We start from the raw sequence: 24,549 nt of genomic DNA, 5'->3' as shown, positions 1-24,549 counted from the left end.
GGCAAAGAAGAAGGAGCTTGCTAGGAGAGATGACATTGAGGATGGGGACAGTATGATTTCTTCTGCTACATCTGATACTGGAAGCTCAAAAAGGAAAAGGTATGCACTTCTGTAGTTCCTGCAGACCATGACATTACTACATCTTTTATTTGTTAAAGAGAATATCAAGCCACCGTTGTTAGCGTTTGTATAAGGATTTGTAGTTCTGAAAATGAAGCTCATTAAGTGTTGGTTCTAATTAATGCAAAACTATTTGCTGACTTTATTTTCCTTTTTTGGCCTATTAGTTGGCAGTTGTCAACATCAGTAAGTGGCATGGACACATTAGTTGCTCTGAATTAGGTAATTTTGTCAGTGAATTTTAGAGTTTTTATTTGTGGGTTTTTGGGTTTTTTAGCCTGATGTGTGGACTGTCCTCACAGATTGTTAGCAGTTATTGCTGCTTTTCTGGTACTTCTCTGATATATGACTATTTGTGTAGCTTGGGTGGCAATTTCAGAATATAATTAAAGTTAAAACTATATTTTAATTAATTCTTTGAAAGTTTATAGTATTACTCTACAAATACATTTATTTGATGAAGTCTCCTGATATATATATTTTCATTTGCCATGACCTGAACTCTGCTTGAGGAGTTTTCATCATTAATGTTAGAGGACTGCTTCTCTCTCCCTTATGAATTTGCAGTCTTTGGTTACTTGCCTATCAGCAGCTGGGCCGAAGAGATAAACTGAGTATAAGAAGTTGATTATTCTGGGTACTGTAATGTAAACAAAATTCACAATGATTTAAAATATATTCTTTTAGTGAACAATAATGATGGTTTATGGAAGGTATTCTTTAATAGCGATAGCTATTGTGTAATTAATACTAGTGATGTAATTAATACTTCATTCCCAACAAGTGAGAGTTTCTGTAGTCTGCCTCATGGTGTCATTTGAAATAAACTCCAAGTCCTGATAGTATTGTAGCAATAGTAACAACTGCCAGTGTAAAACTGTAATTCAGCATCTTTCTTTGGTGTTGCTTATGACTCCTGCTTCCTGTATTTTTAGTTCTTTGTTTTGTCAAAGTGACAGCAGTTGTGGGGGGAGGAAGGGAATGAAATAGAGCATCAGCAAAGATTCACTTTAGAGCAATCAAGTAAGTGCAACACTGTATACTCATAAAAAATCTGCAGAGAGAAAATGTTGACATGGATTTAGGAGGTGGTACAATCTAGGGATGCTAGGAAGAAAAAAAGTAGTAGAACGCTAAGACAGACCACAATACCAAATGAAGTTCAGGAAGGAGCAAATTGCAAAAAATTGCTAGTTTTGTGATCTTCAGATTCAGAGAGAACTATTAACCTAATCGAGCAAGTCAAACTGTCATGCTTGAAAGAAAGAATATGTCAGGCCTTGTCATCTAAGAACAGTAAAAGAGAAAAAGTTGTGTTCATAGGCAAGGGAAATAAAAATTATTTTATTTTCTTCATGCCTGAAGAGAACCTGAAAATGCTTTTCATGTTGTCACTTGAATACTTGTTTTCAGTTTCACGTGCTGAATGATAGGAAATAAAAGAAGATTGTAAATGCTGCTGATAGCAGAAGTGAAGCACTGAGAGGAATTCCAAAATGTTGCTGAAAAAGGAAACTAATAATCCAGGCAAAATTCATCCCGTTGGGAAAATAGTAGTGACACGGGAAACAGTTATTTGAATGTCTCCTTTTATCTATCAGATGCATGACCTGGATCTTGAGTATTGGCAGGCCTTTTACTATTCCTGCTTTGGTTTTGCTTTACCTAGTTTTATTGAACTAAACGTTAAAACTTGAAAACATGTTAAAATGTGGAATTCAGAAGCATGTCTGTTCTGGCATTGCTCATCTGCTAGTGTGAACCACTAACTAACAGTTTCCAGCAATGAAGATAATGCAGAAAAAAGTTTTTAATGTATAGAAGATACATTCTGAGTTTTCTCACATGTTTTGACACTAATTTTCATTAGTTATTTTGCTGACCTCACCAAGGAGCAAGAGGTATCTAAGGCATGAGGCTATGCTGGATTAGATATATTTTAAATGTAGGAGGAAGATATCCAGATGATGGAAAAATCTGTCATGCAGTTTGGTTTCTAGCAAGTTGTACAGTGATGTTTTGCACATTCTGCAAATGAAGGTGGTTGTTGTTGTTTTTACAGATAATGTGGTTAAAATTATAACTACTTCAGTAAGTCTTACAGAGATTGCAGTTGGGAAGTTGGTTTGAGTGTGCCATGGTATCTGAGCTGAGCTTGTATATTATTAACATAAGCTTCCCTCTCCCTTATCTGATTTGCTTATAGATCATGTAGTATATGTACAGGGAGCCATGCGTAACTGTTTTCCTGGTAAGGTGTAGACACCAAGACTAGTTGCGCTGTCAGATTTCTTGAGACAACCATAATAGCTACACATAGGATGACTATAAAGTTTGTGGTGATACTGTGTATGTGGTCATTTTCTACCTGGGTTTGCAGTTCTGGTGAGCTTTATTGACTTGTAACTTCGTTTGACTGTGGTTGACAGATATTTAAGCAATTCAGACCCTTCTTTCTACTTTCTTGGTGTCCTTACTTTTCTTGTGTCTGGTACTGGAGAAAATACAAAATTACTTTGAGATGCATAGCTCACATCTTTGATACTCTGCATTCAGCAGAGGTAGTCATGAAGATACTGGCTGAGGGGTTTTTCCTTGTTCACGCTAGATCTTGAGGTCTTGGATTCAGATGCCTAGTCCTAACTGATCTGTTTTCTCTGCAGCTGCACTTAGAGCTCCTTTTGACCTTTACACTTTTCAAAACTAGTTATTTGTTTTATTCTGTAGAATGCTTAAACTCCAGGTGAATGAGAGAAGAATCATGTCTTAAAGCTGGTTTCCTGTTTATTTATCAGACTGCTGGTTATGATGCTGTCATTGTTTGCAAATGGGCCTGTATTTCTAGTACACTGTCTTAATGTTGAACTTTTTGTGTGTGTGTGTTTAGGTGGTTGTGGTTGTTTTCTCATGGTAGATGATAATGTAATATTGATATTAGTGTTGGAAATGAGGAAAGGAGCACCTAACATTTATTTTTCTCCTTAACGTAACAGTAAAAAGAATATACGAAAGCAGCGAATGAAAATCTTGTACAATGCAGTTCTGGAAGCTCGAGAACCTGGCACAGGCAGACGGCTCTGTGACCTGTTTATGGTTAAGCCATCCAAAAAGGACTATCCAGACTATTATAAAATTATCTTGGAGCCAATGGACTTGAAAATGATAGAACACAACATCCGCAATGATAAGTATGCAGCGGAAGAAGCCATGATTGAAGACATGAAGCTCATGTTCCGAAATGCAAGGCATTATAATGAGGAAGGCTCCCAGGTAGTGTTTTGATTCTGCAGTCACACTGACCTCTCTGTTTCTTTGCAGACATATAAGTTATGTTAGGATGGTTTAGCTTTGACTGTTACTCACATTATTTATGATAATTGTTTATTGAACTAAAATAGAAACCTGACTTTTTATTTCTGCTGGTATTTTAAAGTCTGTCTTCGTCTATAGTGTATAAACATGAAATGCAACATGCTCCTTTGCGAAGGTTAGACTTTTATTTCCTGTTAGCTAAACGTGTTCCTCCACCACAAAGAATGTCAGCTGGATGTATGTTTTAAAAAAGTCAGCTGGTTACTAAATTCTCATTCTTCATCCTCAGTTAATCATGTGAAGGTTTTTGCACAGTGAACTATCATCAGCATGTGATTTGGAGCTCAGAACCTCTGAGAAGGGATGCCTTAGCTGGAAAGAAACCAGCTGTGTTTTCATGGAAGTGCAGAGTGTGGGAGATCAGACTAGAAGACCTGACTTGTTTAGCCTAGGAAAAGGAGCCTGAAAGGAATATGCTTTTCACTTACAAATATGTTGTAGGGTGTTTCTATATTGTGATGTTTCTCAGCCAGCGAGCGTGATGTTGTGGAACAGAGTGGTGGTAAGAAACCTCCAGCTATTTCTAATGAAGAACTTAACCAGATACTGTACAGGACTGTGATGAGGTTGCATTCACCGGGGTTGGATTTGAAGACCCAGGAGGACTGTTCTAGTCCTTGATGGGATCACAATAGCTCGAGAGGTCTTTCATTGCTCAGCAGAATGGTTTGGTGAGGAAGTTAAGACAACTGCACCTTGCTGTTTTGTAGTCTTTGGAATAGAAATGCACTTTAATTGGATAATTTATTCAAAATTTATATGTCCCTGATTTAGATGGCGTTCATCAGTTCTGCTTACCTGTATAAGTCTATTAAAGGTGTGCATTTGAGAAATAAGCCCTTCTTTTTAATCAATTACTTGGTTTTGCATTCAGCTTTTTCAAACTAACATTTAAATGTTTCTTGGGGCCTAGTTCTAAACTAGTCTAAACACAGTAAACCTTGTTTTGTTTTGTTTTTTGATTACTTTACTGATTAATAGGTATACAATGATGCCCATATGCTGGAAAAGATCCTTAAAGAAAAAAGGAAAGAGCTGGGACCCCTAGCTGAAGATGATGATGTTGCATCCCCTAAACTAAAGCTAAGTAAGGCAGCCTCATACATTGCAATGTCTCATTTCAACACTTATGCAAACCCAACCATACAGATTAACAGATCTTCCTTTTAGAATAGATGATGATCTGCAAATTTACACTGGCATGCAAAGTAGAATTATATTTTCAAAATCATGACAGCAATGGTGTGTTTGTATGTGCTTTTAGTAGAATTTAGCTGTTGCATATAGCGCTTTCTAAGAAAAGTAGCTTAGAATGAAGAAAGAAACTTAGGAACAGTTGGAATGACTGGCGTTTAGTCATGTGGTGTTATCCAAATGTTAGATGCTGCATTGTGTGCTCAGTAACACTTCATTAGCACACTAAATGTGTGCTACTGGGATTGCTTACAAGGAAGGTGCTTCTCAAACTGAGTAAAGCTTTTAATTTCCCTGGTCAAGTGCCTGGGATTTCCACAGAATGATAAAAGAAATGTGAGCTTTATTTGGAAGATTATTAAAAGCCATGAAAAACACAGAAGCAAAATTTCCAACAATGTCTGTTCCTAGACCTGTTGCCCTTAGAACTAGATGTGCTACTACTCAAACCTTATATCCCCTTAGTATGTGTTCAGAACTTAGCAAACTGAGAAGGTTAAAATTGCACAGAAAGGCTTAAAGAAAGTAACTGCACATGGACTTCTTGAAATAGAAATTTGCAGAATTCACAGCCAGAGACTATGTAGTACAGTAACAGAGATCCTGAATTAATCAAAAACCTAATCTGATAGTCCCATGGGAGGCCTTATTTTACATTTTTCCTTTAATAATCCTCCAGTTTGTCATAAACCTGTCATAAAGAAATCTGATAATATTTAGAATGCTTAATTTTAGTGTTCGCAAAAACCCTGTGATGACTGGATTTTTAATGGCTGTAGAGAGAAATTCATGTAGAGCTAGTAAGACCAAATTGAATTTAGAGGAGTTTATTAATAACATTAGGTAGGAAAATATGTTTTCTGTGCTTAAGTCTGAAGAGACCTTCACCAGGTGGAACACAGAGGAACATATGATTATGTGTTTGCTAAAAATAACATTTAAAAAAACTATAATCATTGAATTATGAAAACTAAAGGAAGCTGCAACTTAGAATGGGCTCCATGTTGTGAATCTTCTGCTCATACCATCAAGTGATTTTTCAATAAGCAATTCTCCAATGGAAAGGAGATAGACAAAGAAGTGTACAAGCTCTGTTTTTGTAATGATTTTGTTCATTTGTTTTTGTTTTTTTTTCTCCTTTTTTTGTCTGCTTAGGTAGAAAAAGTGGCATTTCACCTAAAAAATCTAAATACATGACTCCAATGCAACAGAAATTGAATGAGGTGTATGAAGCAGTTAAGAATTACACGGATAAACGAGGCAGGCGACTGAGCGCCATCTTCTTGAGGCTGCCATCTCGTTCTGAACTTCCTGACTATTATGTAACCATTAAAAAGCCCGTTGACATGGAAAAGATCAGAAGTCATATGATGGCAAATAAATACCAGGATATTGATTCCATGGTAGAGGACTTTGTAATGATGTTCAATAACGCTTGCACATATAACGAGCCAGAATCTTTGATTTATAAAGATGCTCTGGTCCTGCATAAAGTTTTGCTTGAAACTCGGAGAGAAATAGAAGGAGATGAGGATTCTCATGTGCCCAATGTCACTTTGCTAATTCAGGAACTTATCCATAACCTTTTTGTATCTGTTATGAGCCACCAGGATGATGAGGGCAGATGCTACAGCGACTCCTTAGCTGAGATTCCTGCTGTTGATCCCAACTTCCCAAATAAACCTCCTCTGACTTTTGATATTATCCGAAAAAATGTTGAAAATAATCGCTATAGAAGATTGGACTTGTTCCAGGAGAATATGTTTGAGGTACTGGAGAGGGCAAGGAGAATGAACAGGTGAGTGAAGCCATATTTTTCGGGTATCCTTTGTCTTATCACATGAGTTATCCACCCAGGGAGGTGGTGGAGTCGCCATCCCTGGAAGTGTTCAAAAAACGTGTGGATGTGGCACTTCAGGACATGGTTTAGGGGACATGGTGGTTCTGGATTAATGGTTGGACTTGATGATCTTAAAGGTCCTTTCCAACCTAGTGATTCTGTGATTCTGTGAGTTTTGCATGCTAACTTTAGGCAAAGGCTGAAGGTTTTTTTTAAGGTGTTTGCTTTCCTTGATACAGATATTTAGAAAACTAAATCTCAAAAGCTCTATCAGGTATTCAGTGGAATGTATACTTTCATTTAAAAACAAGGAAGAAGTTAGGTTTATGCCATGAGATATTTTGATGTTAATCTTCCAAAGGTACTCCTCATGAAAACCAGGTTTGTGCTAACTTCCAAATTGAAAAAACAAAGAGGAGGAGCTGTTTGCTAACTTCTTGACTAGTGGGTTACTCTTTTGGAGCACAGTTGTATGAATTATAGTAATATTGTGCAAAAACTATGAACACTTGCAACTGCTTGCAGTGTTTTACTTGAATTAGGTAGAATACTTGGAGATGTGCAGGTGAGATCTTGATGCTGAAGGAGAGGAGGTAAAAAATGATATTATAACATGTACTAACAGGAGTACAGGTGATTAAAATAAGCCAGTTTTGTTAATAATAATATTACTTAATTTTTCAGAAGTTAATGGATTGTAGAGGTCCAGTGGGAAGTAGTTTTGGTCACAGCCAGTTACCTTTGATTTTTCTGGTATTTCAGGACTGGTGTATACAAGAAGACTGTTTTAGGTAAACTGTAATACAAACTGACAGCAGGGTAGCAAGTGGATCATGACTTGTCAGTCTGCTGCTGCTTGTTAGGAGTAAGCACAGAAGTCTTGGTAGAGTGAAGCTTTAGTTTTATGACCAAGTGTGGCAATTGATGGGTAAGTGTTTAGGAACCTGTTTGATTCTGCACAAACTATGTTTCCGCCCTGTTGTGTGTATTTTTGTACAGGACTGATTCGGAGATTTATGAGGATGCAGTAGAACTTCAGCAGTTCTTTATTAAAATTCGAGATGAACTTTGTAAGAACGGAGAGATTCTTCTGTCACCCGCTCTCAGCTATACCACCAAGCACCTTCACAACGATGTAGAAAAGGAAAAGAAGGAAAAGCTGCCCAAAGAAATAGAGGAGGATAAGCTCAAAAGAGAGGAGGAGAAAAGAGGTAGCTACTTTCTTTTCATTAAATTTAAATGTATTAAATGAAAAACGTACCTATGCATATGATGTATGCTCTGCTGTTGCTGTGGCTTTGCCTACTAAAAGGACCTTGATAGTCTGGTTGTCCACCAAGGGTCTTGTATTTTAAAGTTATGAGAGATTTATTTTATTTTGATCCTTACCAGCCATGCTCAAGAAAGAGATGTAGGTAGATACTAACCTTATGTAAACTCTTTAATCAGAACACACTGGGGTACCAGTAGTCTTATTTCAAGGATATATTGAATTGATGTATTATAGAAGGAAACAATACTTTTTTTACTATGCTTTCTGCTGATAATAAACTTAGCAATGACTGTTCCAATTGACCTTTTAGTCATTCCCTTTTTGACATTATACTGGTTTCTTGCTCTGCTGATGGTGTTATCTTTGATCATGCTTTTAACACTGCTAAAGAAATGGTATTGAAGTAAGCCTTTTGAATTTCTTACTTGGCTACTGTGAGTGTGAAGAGGAATGGGTTTGCACTATTTTGTAGGGCAAGAAACCTATTGTGAAGGTCCTTTGTGTGTCACAGTTCATTGCTGTTACTGTCCATATAATTATTGTGGAACATGTCTAGGGGAATTAATAAAGCTTTCTAATTGCTCCTTTCCACAGATGGGAGCAGAGCTATTAGCTCTTTGTCCTTGAATTGTCTTTCTAACATGGTTCATCTTCCCACATAGCACTAATGTCAGCAGCAGTAAAGTCTGGTTACTCCAACCAGGCTCAACATTATAAGGGGACAACAGCTGTGATGCCCTTTTTCTGTCTTCCCTTGAGAGCTAAAAAGCCCAAAGAAAGCAAACCATGCCTTTCTGAAGGCTTCTGGGATCAGTACTGTCATTGAGTTCCTCTTCGCTCATTGGGAGAGCTCAATAAAATTCAACGGAAAAAAGGGAAACCCAACCTTCAGCAGCACCAATAGCAGAAAGGCTAGCAGTACCAAACACACTTAAACCCTTCCTTGACGCTGCAAGTCAGTGGCAGAGGGACGCATCAGGTATCGTGTGCCACTTCTGCACTCAGCAAAGGATGAGGGCTTTCTTATTGGCAATCTTGGCTAATGTGAAAATGTGGCATTACTAACATCTGTTTTTCCCTTCTTGAAATAAGAAGCTGAAAAGAGTGAAGATTCTTCTGGATCAGCTGGGCTGTCAAGCTTGCATCGGACCTACAGCCAGGATTGCAGCTTCAAGAACAGCATGTACCATGTAGGAGATTATGTGTATGTGGAGCCTGCTGAAGCCAACTTGCAACCTCACATAGTCTGTATTGAGAGGCTGTGGGAAGATTCAGCTGGTAAGGATGTCTTTGCTATAGGAAAACAATATGGTGAAACTTATTATTATTACTATTTAAAACTTCCAATTTGAGCTTTTTCTGTGTAGATATTTATTTTAGTTGCAGAGGTATGTGTGGACTGGTGAGTATTTTTCTTGTTTCGGAATTGCTTTGTTACAAAGAATATCAGAAGTATAAAGTTCTTGGACTAGCACATGCTTTTTTGTTTTTCATCTCTATCTACCCTCAAATTGTAAGCATCCCAGAGAATAGGATTTTCTAATTTAGGCACAGAAGAACATACGGGGTTTTTCTGTGCTGAGAAATCTGAACCGAAGTTGGGCACATTTAACTGCAAATGTTCCACAGAGCAACTCAGTTTCAGAACTTGCCTTTGTTAAATTTCAGAATTGAGCTGCACCTTGCATTTCCTAGGCCAAATCAAGCCATAACAAGTACTATTTTGTTTTTTCTCATCACTGATGCCTTTTGTTTGCAGCAAGTATTTCTCTTAAGTGTAAGGAAGGCAAAAGGTATGGCAAGAGTATCAGATAGGCATGGTGCACTGTCAGCAGTCTTGGAAACTACAGTTTCTGAGAGCTACGGTGGGCTATAGTGGAGTTAACCATTTTGGTTGCACTTTTTTTAAAGTGAGGGAACGGATGTGTTAAGAGGACAGATTGAAAACACGTGACTCAAATTTGGGGAGGAGAAATGTACGGCAGGATATAATTAAGGTTTGCAAAATTATGAAATGAGTAGGTAAGTTGAATGCAGAAATACTATTCAACAAATCCAGTAGTACTGGAGTTGGAAGGCACTCATTGACACTAATAAATCAGATTAAAACATGTGAAAGTGTTTGGCTTTTTAATACAGTGGATAGTGAGCCTCCTGGCTTCCCCAGGAGCTTGTGGAGGCAGATTATATCAACAGGTTTAAATATGGGTGAGACAAGTCTGTGTGCAACAGGTCTAAACCAAATAATAGAGGGAATAATCAGTAAGTAATAGCCAGATAAAGAGAATAGCTCTCTAACACCCCTAATGCAGTGACTGTAGGAGGAGTGGAATGATTTACAGAGAGTGGCCAAGATCAAATGCATTCCCCTAATAGTATGTCCTGCTCGCTCAGTTCCATGCAGTATATTTGGGTAGATGGACCACTGCATTGGCCAGTTGGATGTTTCTTTTGTTTGTTTGTCTGTGATGGAGAAAGTGAATAGAACTTTTTATTCTGGTTCAGTCTACAGATTACAGATTTTCTTTGTTTTAGAAAAATAGTACATATTTGTAACTTCTTCATAAATCATTGTTAAACATTTGAATTTGTCACAGCATAACATGGAAGAAATTGTTCTTAAAAAACTTGAAACCAGTTAGCCAAGGTTCTTCAAATAATCAGGTGGTTGGTGCCTAGACTTTGAAGCCATTTCAAGGCCTGAAAGTCAAGATTTATAAGTAAGTTGCAGACTGTTTCCTGAAGTCATCTGACTCAACAGAACTGATTCCTCCTTTATTTTGCTGAGTCAGGTTTTGCTCAGGAAAAAACAATTTGCAGGCTTTTTAAGCCACCTAGTTTTCCTCGCCTGAAACAGTTAAGGAATCTTGTCCTATTTTAAAACAGTTTACTGTCAGTATAAATGACTACATAGTTATTTGATTAATCAATCAATCTATAGTTGTTTTGTCTTGCTCATGCGCTAGAGAATATACCATTTTACATCTTTTTCTTTCTCCCTTCTCTCGCTTTTTTTGTTTTGTTTTGTTTTTTAGGAGAGAAATGGCTCTATGGCTGTTGGTTTTATCGACCAAATGAAACATTTCATCTTGCAACACGAAAATTCTTGGAGAAAGAAGTTTTTAAAAGTGACTATTACAATAAAGTTCCTGTCAGCAAAATTTTAGGCAAATGTGTGGTCATGTTTGTTAAGGTGAGAGACTATTCAGACTAATTTGTTAAGCAAATAATATGTTCTCTGCTCTTTTCTTTAAGAGGTGTAGGCATTCTAACAGAGACATTCTCCTAATACTTAAATAAAATAGGACTTGCTCTTGTGTACTGTTCGTATTCTTCATTTGCTTCATGAGATACGTAGTTCGTCCAAATGATGGTGTTCTCGTTGCTAGTCGGTTTGTAGAATCATATGCCTATTAGATAATCGGTGAACTGATTTTTCAGAGCATGTAGTAGAGAAATTACAGGTAACTTCTTTAAGGTTCCCATAAAAGCATGTAGATTTAGGTTTGATAGAGAGGGAAACTTGAATAGCTTGGTAAGAGGATGAAGTCTTTCACCTCTGTCTCAAGTTGGATGCCCCATCATCCTTGTGCTGAGGATTTTTGGCTTGCTTGCAACATATCTATCTCAGCCAGTTTTTAGAAGGTAGCATGTTTGGAAAAAAGTGCTACAGCTGCTGAATACATGAATGGGTATCGTGGGCGCATACAATGAGCATGGAGCTTACTTCCACCCCTCGCACCCCCCACCCTCCCAAAAAACCCCAAACCAAAACAAAAAAAAACCCAAAACAACCTCGGTAGTCCCGTCCTCTTTCCACGTCAAAGCTCAGAAATCTTGTAAAGGTGGTTTTGGGTTGCAGATATTGTACTTACTAATGTACCATTTTGGTAAATGAATAAAACCTAACTTTTCTCACATAATACCCTGTACTGAATTTAGCGTCTTCTCTAAGGGTGGGATTTCTTCTTGTTTGCTTTTAATTGTTAATATAACTTGGATGTCAAACTGGAAGAAAAGAACTCAGCAGAAAGGCTTTATTAGTCTAAAAGTGTTTCTGATAGAAATGTAGAAAAAATCAGGAAGCATGAGAGGGAGGTCACTGTGTGTCTGTGGGGTATGTGTGTGTGTTGCTGAAATATTTAATCTTTTTTTCTTCAATCTGCAGGAATATTTTAAATTGTGTCCTGAAAACTTCAGAGATGAGGATGTCTATGTCTGTGAGTCACGTTACTCTGCAAAGACAAAATCTTTTAAAAAGATTAAGCTGTGGACTATGCCTGTAAGCTCTGTAAGATTTGTCCCACGAGATGTACCCCTGCCTGTGGTCCGTGTTGCTTCTGTATTTGCTAATACAGACAAAGTAGATGAGGAGAAACATGCTGAAACGTTGGAGGACAGTAAGGTGGGAGAAAGTATCCTTCATCTTGAAAAGGTACGTAAGGTAACAAGTGGAAACGTCAATTATATTTGACGGATAAAGAATGACAAAACGTGAACCCTCATGACTTCAATTTCACAGCATCCAGATGCAATAAAATGTAAATAAATATAATGCTTATGTTATAAATTATGTTATGCACATTTGTAAATAAATACAAAAAACCAGAAATAGACTAAATGGAAGATAAGCTGTGTACGTATTTGCTACAGTCTACAAATGCTTTCTTGTAATTGTGTGTGAAGTGATTGCTTCGGAAAAGAAAATTACACTTTGTAAAGCTTGCCCTAAGCCTACAGTATTTGTAGAACTAAAAGTCTAATTTTAGTTCATGGCAATTCTGAAGTGCTTTATTATGTAGTATTTCAATAAAATAGTCAGTACCTAGGCAGCAGTAAGCAATACAAAATGTTTTGTTGTTTGTGATCTGTTTATGGTTCATAACTGAGCAGTTTATTGTCGTAATTCTTAAGAATATTTCTGTGCCAGATACTGGATAGAATGGTTTATTTATTGTATTTAGAGTAATAAATAAATACATGTAAATAAATATATTAAATTCAATTTAATTTAATTAAATTTAGAGCCATAAAAAAACCCCTTCGAGTCATGAAATAAATCCACTTCACATTGAGTTCTCTAACAGAACCTCAGAACAGAATACCCAGCATGCTCATTGTCAGCTTTAATCAGACACTTAGTATATATTATTTATTCACATCATGACAAAAGAAGGAATTATTTCTACCAATAGAATGAAAACTTGTAGGGTTTTTTCCGTCCAGACCTTGGGGAGGTAGCCTGTGTTTTCATTGGATTTCTGAAATTCTAAACTAAAAGGTCAAATGAGGCACAATGTCAGTTTTGACTAAAAAGGAAGAAATTAAATAGGGGGAATGGTATGAATTTGCAAGCAATACACGGAGTGTTCATATTGTTGTATATGAGAATTGAATCATTAAATTTCTATGTATGTTAACTTGGCCATATACTCAATTCTTGCCTCTTAAGCATGTTATTGTGCTTTAAAACAAACCACCAAAATAAGCTGACAAGGCTCAGCTTGGCCAGTTAATTTTGAAGCAGTAGAACAAAAAAGGACCTGGAAATTGCTGTTCTGGAAAAACTACAGCTTTGTGAAATAGGAAGGCTTGAGACATATGTGGAGAGTATCTTTGATTTGCTATTTAATTTTTAAATTTCAAGGCCCCTCACTTTCATACATACAGCTCTATTTAGCGTTTACCTATTCTTGGTAACGTAAAGATAGAGCAAAGTTTTTTACTTGCACTTGGCGTATTTTTATGTGTTTGGTTTTCCTTCTTTCACAAGTTTCTAAATACATATTCTTCTGCAGGACAAAGAAGATGTTCCAGTAGAAATGTCCAATGGCGAACCTGGTTGCCATTACTTTGAGCAGCTCTGCTACAATGATATGTGGCTTAAGGTTGGGGACTGTGTCTTCATAAAATCCCATGGGTTAGTGCGCCCTCGGGTAGGAAGGTAGGTGCAACTTCTCTATTTGCAGTTTGTGACTATAAAAATAACTTGGACGAAAGACAGGCTTGTTGCAAAAAGTGTAAAACAGGATGAGAAAAAAAATCTTCTGAATTAAGCTAAATGTTACAAGCTCTTAATAGCTTGAGGTAGAAGTTTAGCCACCTCACAAAAAGCTGATACAGTTGTACAGTTGAAATAGGCTGTTCTTCTGTACTCTATTTTACTGACAAGTCTTCCTGAACAACCTAGTGCGTCCAGCTGTCTCATTTAGGAGGGATGGTCTTTCATTTATGTCAGTGGTTTGGTTTTCTTTCCAGAATCGAAAAGATGTGGGTACGAGATGGAGCTGCATATTTCTTTGGTCCAATCTTTATACATCCTGAAGAAACTGAACATGAACCAACTAAAATGTTCTACAAGAAGGAAGTGTTTTTGAGTAACTTGGAGGAGACCTGTCCAATGACTTGCATTTTGGGTAATTCTTAACAACTTTAAATCCAGTGGACACTCTTTTCCTGTACAATCTGAAGTGATTTATAGCTATGTGTAGGCTTGTTTCCAAGTATGTTTTTTTCATATGGAGTGGAGGAGGAGAGATTATTCAGTCTGTTCCTAATACGCATCCCTGTCTTTGGGACCTGTAGTGAGAATTTTCACTATTGGGAAGCTTTCTTACAATAAAGGAATTACATGTATGATATCAAAGTGAACGTTGTCTGCAGCCAGAGAGCAGACGACTCCATTATTCTTGCTTATTAATGTAATTATTCCAGTATGTGTTACCTAGAAAGTAGGTCCAGAAGGAGGCTGAAACTTGGTTTGGTGCGTAAGATGATGACTTTATACTTTGTTTTGTAGTTATGATGCTGTGCTAAATATAGTTAACTGACCAGTGATCATGGGTTTTGTTGTTTTGCAGGTTTTCTTATTCTTTAAAAAAATCCAAAAGCTGCATTAAGTTCGTGTAGGTTTCTTGTGAGTGGCATTATTTAATAGAGATATCAATTGGTGTATTTTTCGTAGTTGTGCCAAATACCAGGAATCTTCCAGACTAACGAGACTGAGAAAAACTTGAGTTTCCACACTTTTTGTAAAATGTCTGCAAGTGTGTCTGCCTTCTTACCCAGCTCTTTCATTTCTGCAGGAAAGTGTGCGGTTCTGTCATTCAAAGACTTCCTCTCCTGCAGACCAACCGAAATCTCCGAAAATGATGTTTTTCTTTGTGAGAGCCGCTACAATGAAAGCGACAAACAGATGAAGAAATTTAAAGGGCTGAAGAGGTTTTCACTCTCTGCAAAAGTTGTAGATGATGAAATATACTATTTTAGGTAAACATGTGATGGGAATGTGGGGGTCACCTGAGCAGTCTTCTGTATTGTGGTGGACTGAGCCTGGTTGGCAGCTAAGCCGCCACCCAGCCACTTCCCTACTCCCCCACAGAGGGACGGGGGAGAGAATCCAAAGGGCAAAAGAAAGAAAAACTCCTGGGTCAAGATAAAGATATTTTAATAAATGAAGCAAAGCTGCACATGCAAACAAAGCAAAATAAGGAATTAATTCACTGCTTTTCATCGGCAGGCAGATGTTTAGCCGTTTCCTGGAAAGCAGGGCCTCAGCACGCGTAATGGTTACTTGGAAAGACAAACGCCATAACCCTGAATGTCCCCTCTTCCCCCTCCTTTCCCCCACCTTTTATTGCTGAGCACGATGTCGTATGGTCTGGAATATACCTTTGGTCAGTTCGGGTTGTCCTGGTTGTCTCCCCTCCCAGCTTCTTGCCCACACCAGCCTACTTACTGGGGGGGCAGAGTGGGAAAAAGAAAGGCCTTGGCGATGTGCCAACACTGTTCAGCAATAACTAGAACACCCATGTGTTATCAACACTGTTGTGGTCACAAATCCAAAACACAGCACCATATGGGCTACTATGCAGAAAATTAACTCTATCCCAGCCAGACCAGTACATGTATAAAAGTTTGTAGGAGAAGATGAATTTTGACTAATCACACTTTCGGAATAGCAGTTTATATAACATCAGTCTTTTCATGATCTTCATACCAGTGGATGTTTTGCTTTTCTTCTCCTGTCTTCAGTAAAAGTCATATTATCAGATTGGTAAATTCTCTTGGATGTCATTAAAATACTTAAGTCCTCATTATGGGTAACAAATAGCTTTCCAGTTGGTGAACATTGATATTAATAAAAATATTAAGTTCTAACTTAAGTAAAATGTAATATCTAAGGAAGATGCGGTGTTAACTGCCTTCTATTGCAGAAATGAAGTATTTGCTGCATTGAAATCGCCTTCTAACTCATAAACAAACAAACAAACAAAAAAAACAAAAAAAACCCCCAAAAAACCAAAAAACCTTCAAGCAAGTGAGTGAAATGAAACACTGTCCATAGACACTGAATGATTTCTGCTCAGTGTTCTGAAAGGAAGCACAGGCACATCCTAAGTCACTGTTGTTTCCGTGTTGTTCAATGATAAAGGAAGAAAAGTTGATTTTCTCTTCAAAAATACATGCTACCTCCTGTAAAGTATGAGTGTATTCTCATCTGCTTTTCGTCTTCCTCCTCCACCTTTCAGAAAACCCATAGTTCCTCAGAAGGAACCATCTCCACTACTGGAAAAGAAGATTCAGCAGCTAGAAGCAAAATTTGCTGAGTTGGAAGGAGGTGATGAGGACATGGAAGAGATGGGAGAAGAGGAAGGTGATATGAATGAAACACCTTCTATGCCTCAGCTTCAGACCCCACTAGCTAGTGAATTGGATATAATGCCTTATACTCCACCACAGGTAAATACCTTCCTTGAGAAACCTTTATATTCAGTATTCTTTCCCCAGCCCAAATAAACAAAGGAACAGTAACATTTTATCATATACACAGAAGAGATTTATACTTCAGTTTGCAAGTCTGTGGAATAAATGGCATGCAGCAGTTTTGGCATCTCCAATATGATATCTAGGAGATAATATTTAAGTCCATTAAAATATTTTTGAAGGAAATCATTCAGTTGAGGAAAACCTAGGGTACATTTTTGTATGATATGTTAATGTTATTTCTAATTAGTAGGTTTCCTATGACACTTGTTCAGTATCAGGTTGTTATATTAAATACAAAGTTGGGATGTAAGGGTTTAATTGTAATTCTCAATTTACCTAATGCCCATTTTTAAGCTTTTCCTTAAATTTTGAAAAAAGCTAGCATTTTGGGTGTTACGGTTTTGCTACATTTTTAGAAAATGTTATGCATCATCTTCAAAGGGAAAAAACCCACGCTTTTTTAGTACTAAGTTACCATTCTTAATTGGAAATAAGAACTTGCTAAAAAAGTTAGAAGAACTGGATGTCCTAGAAGCTTTAGTATGAATTTGCTGATAAACTGATAGGAAGTAAAAGAGGAATTGTGTGGTTATATGCTGCCTGAATGCGGCATGAGTCATTCCTGCTGCTTAAATGGGGCACTTTTGATCCCCTTCCCTCTCTTGCTGTGTTTCTTACACAAGCTCTGGTATTTATGTAACTGAGGATTGAAAGAGCACGAGGAACTGCTTTAACTAGAAAGTAACCTAACCAAAAAAGTTTGTTTGCCACTGGATTAAACCCTTTATCTTTCCCATCGCATCGACACACCCAAGCTAATGCCAGCGTTAAAGAGGCAATGGGAACTACCTGCTGGGAACAGGAGGGGGTTTCAGACACTTTTGTAACCAGCACTATGGATTCCTGCTGCATTACATTGACTGTGAGGTGACAACCTCATTGGTAGTTGAGGAAAGGTTGTGACCCCTGGATAGAAATAACTGTCTTTGGATGTCATGAGAAAGAGTTGATGAAATTGAAAGCTTTAGCTTGGTTTGACTGTGGTTTTTGCCATGTCAGTAGACCACCAAATGCATTTTCCTGTGCAAGGTTGTCTTGCTGCTCTTGTTCTAACATGCTGAATTTCCTAAGTAGCATGAAAACTCTTGCAGACTATTATAAATAGAAAGCTTGTTACAGGCATTAACCAGTTCATGTACCACTTTAGGAAGGGCAAGGTAACTTTTTATAAACCAAAATATTACCGTTGTTAAGGAAGGCAGCCATCGAAAGCAGCTTAAATAGGGATTTAAACTATGTCACAGGACATAAACACTGGACATTAAAGATGTCCTCAAACTGCCTTTTGCAGCATTCACTGTCGTTTGATCTTTGTTTTCAGTCTTTCTACATAGCTGTGTTGTGCTCAGATTCCCTTGAGAATTTTAGTAATATATATCTCTTTTAAAAGCCATGTTGATAGTTGCATTATTTTGGTTTTTTTTAAATTGTTTGTAATGGGACAGTCTTGCAGAGCTTTCAGGATAACTGGTAAGAAGTCAGGCTCAATGGATATATCCAATGTGTGTGTATATACCTTTAGACAGATGTGAACTCTGAAGTGTAGAACTTGGGGAAAAAAAACCCCACAAAACCACCAACAACAGAAACCAACCACCAAATAGGGAAAACTGAAGAGGATCAATAGCAATGCATGCTAGGAAGTGAATGATGATGCACAAGTGCCTGGAGATTCCTCACACTGCTGATTTAGAAAGAAAAAGCATATTGTGTCTGAGCTGGTATTCAGAGTACAGTTTAACTCTGATGGAAAGATAAGTAACATATAGCACAGAAATAAACTTCCTTCTTCAGATTATTTGTTCTATTTATGTCCCTAGTGAAAAGGTACCTTTTTAAACAGAGCTCCTAGGTAAAGGCATGTGTTTGCTTCATGTTCTCCTAAACGTATGGAATTTTATTTAACAACTATTAAACCCCAGAATTCTAAAACTTTTTTTTCTCCTGATAACAAAGAAGCTCTTACTACACTTAAGGATAAAAGGAGTCAAGACAAGCATATATGTGGTATTGTGGGGCTTGACAAATAGGTGGATGATGCTCTCCTGCTGCAGTTTGCTGTGAATCAAGTCAACCTAAAAAAGAAAAAGATGTGCAACTTCATTTTTTGCTTTAGCAATGTGGCTGAGAAAAAGCATAAAAGGGGGTCCCGGTTTATTTCTTGTCTTAACTGCATATTCAGTTTTAGATGTGTTATCTGACTCAAATGGAAAAGATTCTGTTAATTTAAAAATGGTTGTATTGGAAATGTGAAAGAACGAAGAATATAAGAACTGAATTCAGAATTCTTACAGTTTCTCAAAGGCCTGTTTGCCCTTCCAAACTGATGGGTAGGCTTTCACATTAGATTACTGCTATCGAAACTGTTGCAAGCACGATAAAACCAGCTAATAAACCTGTAGCTATCTAAGTGCAGATATGAGAGGCCCAATATATCATTAGATTTTCCCATTTCTGAATTGAGAACTCTCTACCTGCCAATGTGGGCTTGCCTGAGAAGTCAGGATGAGTTGTATGTGCCCTGTGTCTCCTCCCAGAACCTGCATGAAGTTTTCTTCACTTCCTCCATCTTAGAGACAAAACTAGAAGACTTCCTCCTTAAAATACAAGTGTTGTCTTTAGGTTCATAATGAAAACATTAAGGGTGGATTGCCATTTCAAAATTAATACAGTGAAGTTTGGAATAATGTACAAGTATGCCTCAGTTTATCCAGCGCCTGGCTTAGATCGATGAGCCAGACTTTTTAAGCATCTTGGTATCACTGAAGCTTTGTTTTTAGCTGAGAGAAGACTGTTGAACTGTGGGGTCAAAGTGGCAAGTAGAAGGAGTCAGTAGCGTGGCCAGAATTTCAGGATAGGAAGAAAACAGTTGCATATATTTTTCTTTCCCTTTTTCCCCCACAGGTATTTGGAAAGAATTACACTTTTCAAGATGTGAGAAATTTGTAATGTTCGGGATATGATAAAGGCCTCTTGAGGGTTTTGGTATGATGATACATTTGTGGACCTTACTGGTCAGAGTATGGGTGAATTATGGTCTCTTGTGACAAACACAAGTGGAAGGAGCCTTCAAAAAGAGTGTTCCAGCTGTGGTATCTCTGGTTGTCAGAATAGGTTAAATTTATGGATGGCTGGAAACATCAGGGAGCTCTCAACAGGAGCATCCATGGTGGGAAAAGCAAAGGAGCAGAATTTTTGTTACCCGTCAACATATAGAATGTGATGTCAAGCTGTTGTGCAGGTGAACAGTGATTAGCAAAACTGGGCTTTGGGCTTTTCAGGGAGAAATGGCTGCTTATGTAGTGACAGGTGAACACTAGAGAGAAAGGAGAGTCTGGCAAGCAAAATAGAGAGCACTTAGGGGTGAGAAGAGTGGAAGATGGAGCCAGGAGGGTGAGGGTTGCAGAAGTCCAGGAGGAAGCGGGGAAGCATTTCCCTAAAATGTGCAATGGCAAATAAAATGTTTTACTCAACTTGTGTTGGCAATATTTCTGAACAGCATAATGGATGAAATCTGTGACATAACACAATTGCTTTTATTCTCTTCTGGTCTTCCAAATAGTCACTTATTTGCCACTCAGCCTTTCTTAGTCCTGTCATTCAATTTGTAATGATTTTAGCTAATAATAAGCATTCTGTGTTGTCTTACTGAGAATTTTTTGAAGCCTTCAGTTATAAAGGTGGCATTATGTGTGGAAGGGTTGAAAAGCATCAGAACACTGTGTGGTTTTTTTTTTCCCTGTGTACTTTTCATAATTGTGTGCATATGCTCTTGTCATGCATCAGTAGATGCAGTGTCTCTTTAGAGGCTGTAAGGTTGGATGGTCCTTGTGCAAATATGTTCAAGAGAAATGCGTGAATATTTTAAAATACTGTTTCTTACAGCTTTGAATTTTGTATGTCGAGAAGCTTCTCTTCTGTACACATGTGGTCATAACTGCTTTTTCTCACAGTCCACTCCCAAGTCTGTTAAGGGCAGCACCAAGAAGGAGGGATCAAAAAGGAAAATCAACATGAGTGGGTACATCTTATTTAGCAGCGAGATGAGAGCTGTGATTAAAGCTCAGCACCCAGACTACTCCTTTGGAGAACTCAGCAGGCTTGTAGGAACTGAATGGAGAAACTTGGAAGCAACAAAGAAAGCAGAATATGAAGGTAAATACAAACTGAGATGATAAACTCTTCTGCCTTTTTTCTTTTGCAACGTGTTCATTACTGTTATTCAGATGACAAGTTTAATAAAAGAAGATATTTATGTTTGTATTCTGGACATACCTTGAAGAGAAGCTCATACTGAGAGTTGACTGAAGAGGAGCAAGGAGCATGTTTAAGTTATGTAGTGCACAACTGATAATTTAAATGTCTTTGCCACAAATAACCAAGTGAACAAAGACCAAGCAAACAGGGACAAATTAGAAGTAAAGGGGCATGAAGCCCCTGGGCTGGAAGTCAGTTGGAAAAATGGTTTGTGAAACTTTAAAGGAGAACTGGGGGGAATTTTGGACAAGAAGCTCTTCAGAGCTGTAGTGGCAGGTAAGAAGGCTTCAGTGCAGTGGGAAAAAGTTCTTTGTTGAACAGTGCTTAGAGTCCTAAATAGCTTTGGTAGAATAAAATCAAGGATATGGAATCTGTTATGATACTGTAAATATGACCTGTTGTTCAGTCTCAGTATTAATCAACTGTTGTGACTGATTTTGTTGAGAGATTTCATATCCTGAAGTAAGCCTAGGAATATTTCATAGGCATAAGATACTTTAGACCTTTCTCTCTTTCTTCTCCTTTCTGTCTTTCTTTCTGTCTTTCTTTCTGTCTTTCTTTCTGTCTTTCTTTCTGTCTTTCTTTCTGTCTTTCTTTCTGTCTTTCTTTCTGTCTTTCTTTCTGTCTTTCTTTCTGTCTCTCCTTCCTACTGATATTGGTCATTCTGTTTCAACTTTACTGGAATAAAATTAAATACAATTTTATTGTAATGTGTCAACAATTCCGATATAAAACACTTTTTTTAATCAACCTGCAATTTTATTGGAAGAAAATGCTACTTTGGATAGGAACGTTTCAACACCCTAGAAAGTTATTGCCCAATTAAGTTATAACTTTTGCTTTTTAAAAAGTGAGATTTGATAGGTTTTCTGCATACTCATAACTTAAAGGCAGCTTTGCTCTTCAAACTAGAAGTTTGCATGCTATCACTTTCCACCCTCAGCTGTCACAGTCTTTTCCAAATTGGCAGTAGTACTTCTTTGCAGTTCCGCAGAGTAATATAGCACCACTCGGCTATGGACAAGTTTTCTTTGCAAATGCTGTGAAGGGAAATGGTAATGCTTTTCTTTGTGAAAGTACTATGGCCTTACTTTTTTCCTGTTGAAGGTGTTCTTTTACGCCTTTCTAGGTGCGTATGTCATCTTTTTATTGACGGGTCCCTCCTTACAGGCTAATTCTTAAGCCGTAGGACAGCTAGCATGTCATCATCTCTTAGCTTAGAGCAGCTTGATGTCTTGCACTTCTGCAGGAAGGCATAGCTCTAACATAATGGTAGCAACAGTGTCTGTCCACTGTGTTAGTGATTGCCTAAGTGCTTCCATTTTAATCTTCTTTCTCACTTAAAATTTTCCAAAGCTTTTGTGTTTTGGGCTGCAGTTTCTCTGGCTTGGTGTCTGCCCAGAACTAGACTTACTTTTATTTGTTTGTGAGGGGTTGGGGTGGGATTACAAAGCATCCAAACTGTGTTTGCTTACCATGTGTGGAAGGAGACAAACTCCTCTCCTTCCACTGTGACGAGTCAAAATTTGTATGCTCTCTAGTGTGGCCGTGCACCAGGGAGCAGGGAACAGGCATGGTTTGACACCTCAGTGAAAAAGTGCCTTTCTGTGTTCTGGTGAAATGTAGTTTGCAGTTTAGATCCGTTTTGACCCACTGAAAATTTCATTTGGTATATGTGCAGGGTGATAGTTGTTTTTTTTAGCAATAGCTGAGCAAAGAACAGGCTGCATTGGAAATGCCTGGATGGCTAACTGCACTGTGAAAACTCCTCAAAATAAAATAAAATAATGCATGGGATTGAGGCAAAGGTCTGTTTTAAGGAAAAGCTCTGTTCAAAGCAGAAGGTCTCTTTCCTGTCTCTTGAGATGTGTTGGAAATGTTGTTTGAATGATCTCAAGTCCTGGCCTATACGATTTGGGTTTAGTGTTATTAAGGTGAATGCTCAAGGCTGAACTTTCAGGCGCCCGCCACGATTCCCTTTGGCAGTGTTGTTTCATCTGTTAATTCTGTGGCAGTCACAGATAGAGACTAGGTAAAACTCCAGTACTGTCCTACGTCAGGTCCTTTTTCAAAGCTCAGCGGTCCGAAGTCTGATAACACTGAACACTTAACGGTAATTTCTCATTCATCAGAGTGTCTCCGGAACTTTTGCTTTTGTATGACCTTTTGTTTTTTTAGCTGGCGAAAAGTAGGCGAGAGTCAGAACAGCTCCTTCATCTTCCCCACATGCTTGCTCTGCTCTGAAGAGGATTCTGTCATTTTTCTACTTCAGGATCTACCTTTAAATGTCTTGTTTATTTTGTGCTCAATCACATATGAGTTGCCTGTAGTAAATTTAGGAGTTTCTGTGCGTCATCATCTCTTCCTGAAATGACAGAAGTGAAGAGAAGGAAGAAAATGCCTTTGGAAATGAAACTGGTCTTTCAGTGTATGGAAGTAGTGCTAGCAGCTCAACAAACAGGTCCTACAGGAGAGGAATGACAGACGTTTGAACTCATGTACTAGAGAAAACGAGTAACGTTGGCACGATGCATAACTTAATCTCCTTGATGAACTTCTTCATAGCCTTTGTTTGACAGAGGACCTTGATTACTGTTTTAGTGGCAGTTTTCATCTTTCACCACTGCAAGAGAACTTCTAGCCCTGCATTCACTGTTATTAAAATTTGCTGGAGATGTATGCTGCATTCATTATTCTTTGTTGTTCCTCATTGCGTCAGTCAGATACAATGTTCAGAGTAAACAAATCAGCAACTTGCATGCCCCCAAAGCACCTTGAGTGGGCATTCGGTATATCTCCTTTTTTTTGTTTGCTTGGGGTTTTCTTTGTTGTTGGGGTTTTTTTTTTGGTTTTTTTTGTTGTTGTTTTGGGTGTTGGTTTTTTTTAAATTTTCTTTCTTCTTCCCATGACCCTTTGCCCTTCCCTTAATATAAAATTGTCCTCTGGTCAGATTCCCCTGCAGTAGATCTTTTGTTCTTGCAGTCACAGTGAGAAACTTGATTGAGATAATGACCAGATTCATCGTACAAAGGACACACATGACCTCCAGTGAGCAGCACAATGTGAGTTAGACATCTTCAGCAAAACAAAAAAACAAAACAAAAACCAAAACTCAAAGGGGACCAAAATGGGGAAAATGACAGAAAGAGGCAGAGAAAAATTTTTTTGGTTCATCAAACTGCTGCTTGTTATGTTCCAAATGCGAAGGACCTATCTACACTAGGGAAACTTTGCAAATGCTTCCCAACTTTGCCAACACTTTTCAGCTGCATCAGTAGTAAAATATATGGGGAGCCCAAGAATAAATGGGCCACCGGCTGGCACTGCTATCTGCTACTGCATCTTGCTTTAGGGCATGTCTGATAGACACGGTGCTTAAAAATTCCCGCAGCAGTTGGTAGCGGGTCTATGTGAGAGCTGCTGGCCTCGGCTATAACTGGTTTAGCTGAGTTCGTGGTGTCAAAAGAGGGAACATTTTGCCGTGTTTTCTTAGTGCAGACCGAGCCTAGTGCTGGACTGCTGCTTCATGTTGGTAACACTGGTGTTATTATCCAATTTGTTCTTTGACTTTTTAAATTTTTATTTTATTATTTATTTTTTATTTTTTTAGAAAAAGATAAAACTTTGTGGAATATTTTTCATGAAAGGTTCTCTAAAAGTCTTA

The 24,549-nt window shown here is 37.9% G+C and overlaps 1 protein-coding gene across 16 annotated transcripts in view; it reads left to right on the top strand.

The window, feature by feature from the left end:
* The window catches only part of PBRM1 (polybromo 1), a gene marked incomplete at both ends in the record, with an annotated part of 60,277 nt that overhangs the window by 26,912 nt on the left and 8,816 nt on the right, over nucleotides 1–24,549 (top strand). For 11 of the 16 annotated variants that reach the window (XM_082004763.1, XM_082004762.1, XM_082004772.1 and 8 more), the window contains 13 exons: nucleotides 2–99; nucleotides 3,114–3,390; nucleotides 4,474–4,579; nucleotides 5,842–6,484; nucleotides 7,526–7,737; nucleotides 8,892–9,077; nucleotides 10,835–10,992; nucleotides 11,968–12,234; nucleotides 13,598–13,743; nucleotides 14,058–14,215; nucleotides 14,885–15,068; nucleotides 16,331–16,541; nucleotides 20,582–20,783. In XM_082004763.1, coding sequence (XP_081860889.1) covers nucleotides 2–99; nucleotides 3,114–3,390; nucleotides 4,474–4,579; nucleotides 5,842–6,484; nucleotides 7,526–7,737; nucleotides 8,892–9,077; nucleotides 10,835–10,992; nucleotides 11,968–12,234; nucleotides 13,598–13,743; nucleotides 14,058–14,215; nucleotides 14,885–15,068; nucleotides 16,331–16,541; nucleotides 20,582–20,783 — 2,848 coding nt within the window. Of the gene's footprint in view, nucleotide 1; nucleotides 112–3,113; nucleotides 3,391–4,473; nucleotides 4,580–5,841; nucleotides 6,485–7,525; nucleotides 7,738–8,891; nucleotides 9,086–10,834; nucleotides 10,993–11,967; nucleotides 12,235–13,597; nucleotides 13,744–14,057; nucleotides 14,216–14,884; nucleotides 15,069–16,330; nucleotides 16,542–20,581; nucleotides 20,784–24,549 lie in introns of all 16 variants that reach the window. The other 5 variants (XM_082004773.1, XM_082004766.1, XM_082004774.1 and 2 more) reach the window with 3 other exon arrangements.

The sequence above is a fragment of the Phaethon aethereus genome, assembly GCF_964289735.1.
Source record: "Phaethon aethereus genome assembly, chromosome: 11".
NCBI lineage: Eukaryota > Metazoa > Chordata > Aves > Phaethontiformes > Phaethontidae > Phaethon > Phaethon aethereus.
Note: the sequence above shows the minus strand (reverse complement) of the source record. Positions and strands in the feature narration are given on the sequence as shown.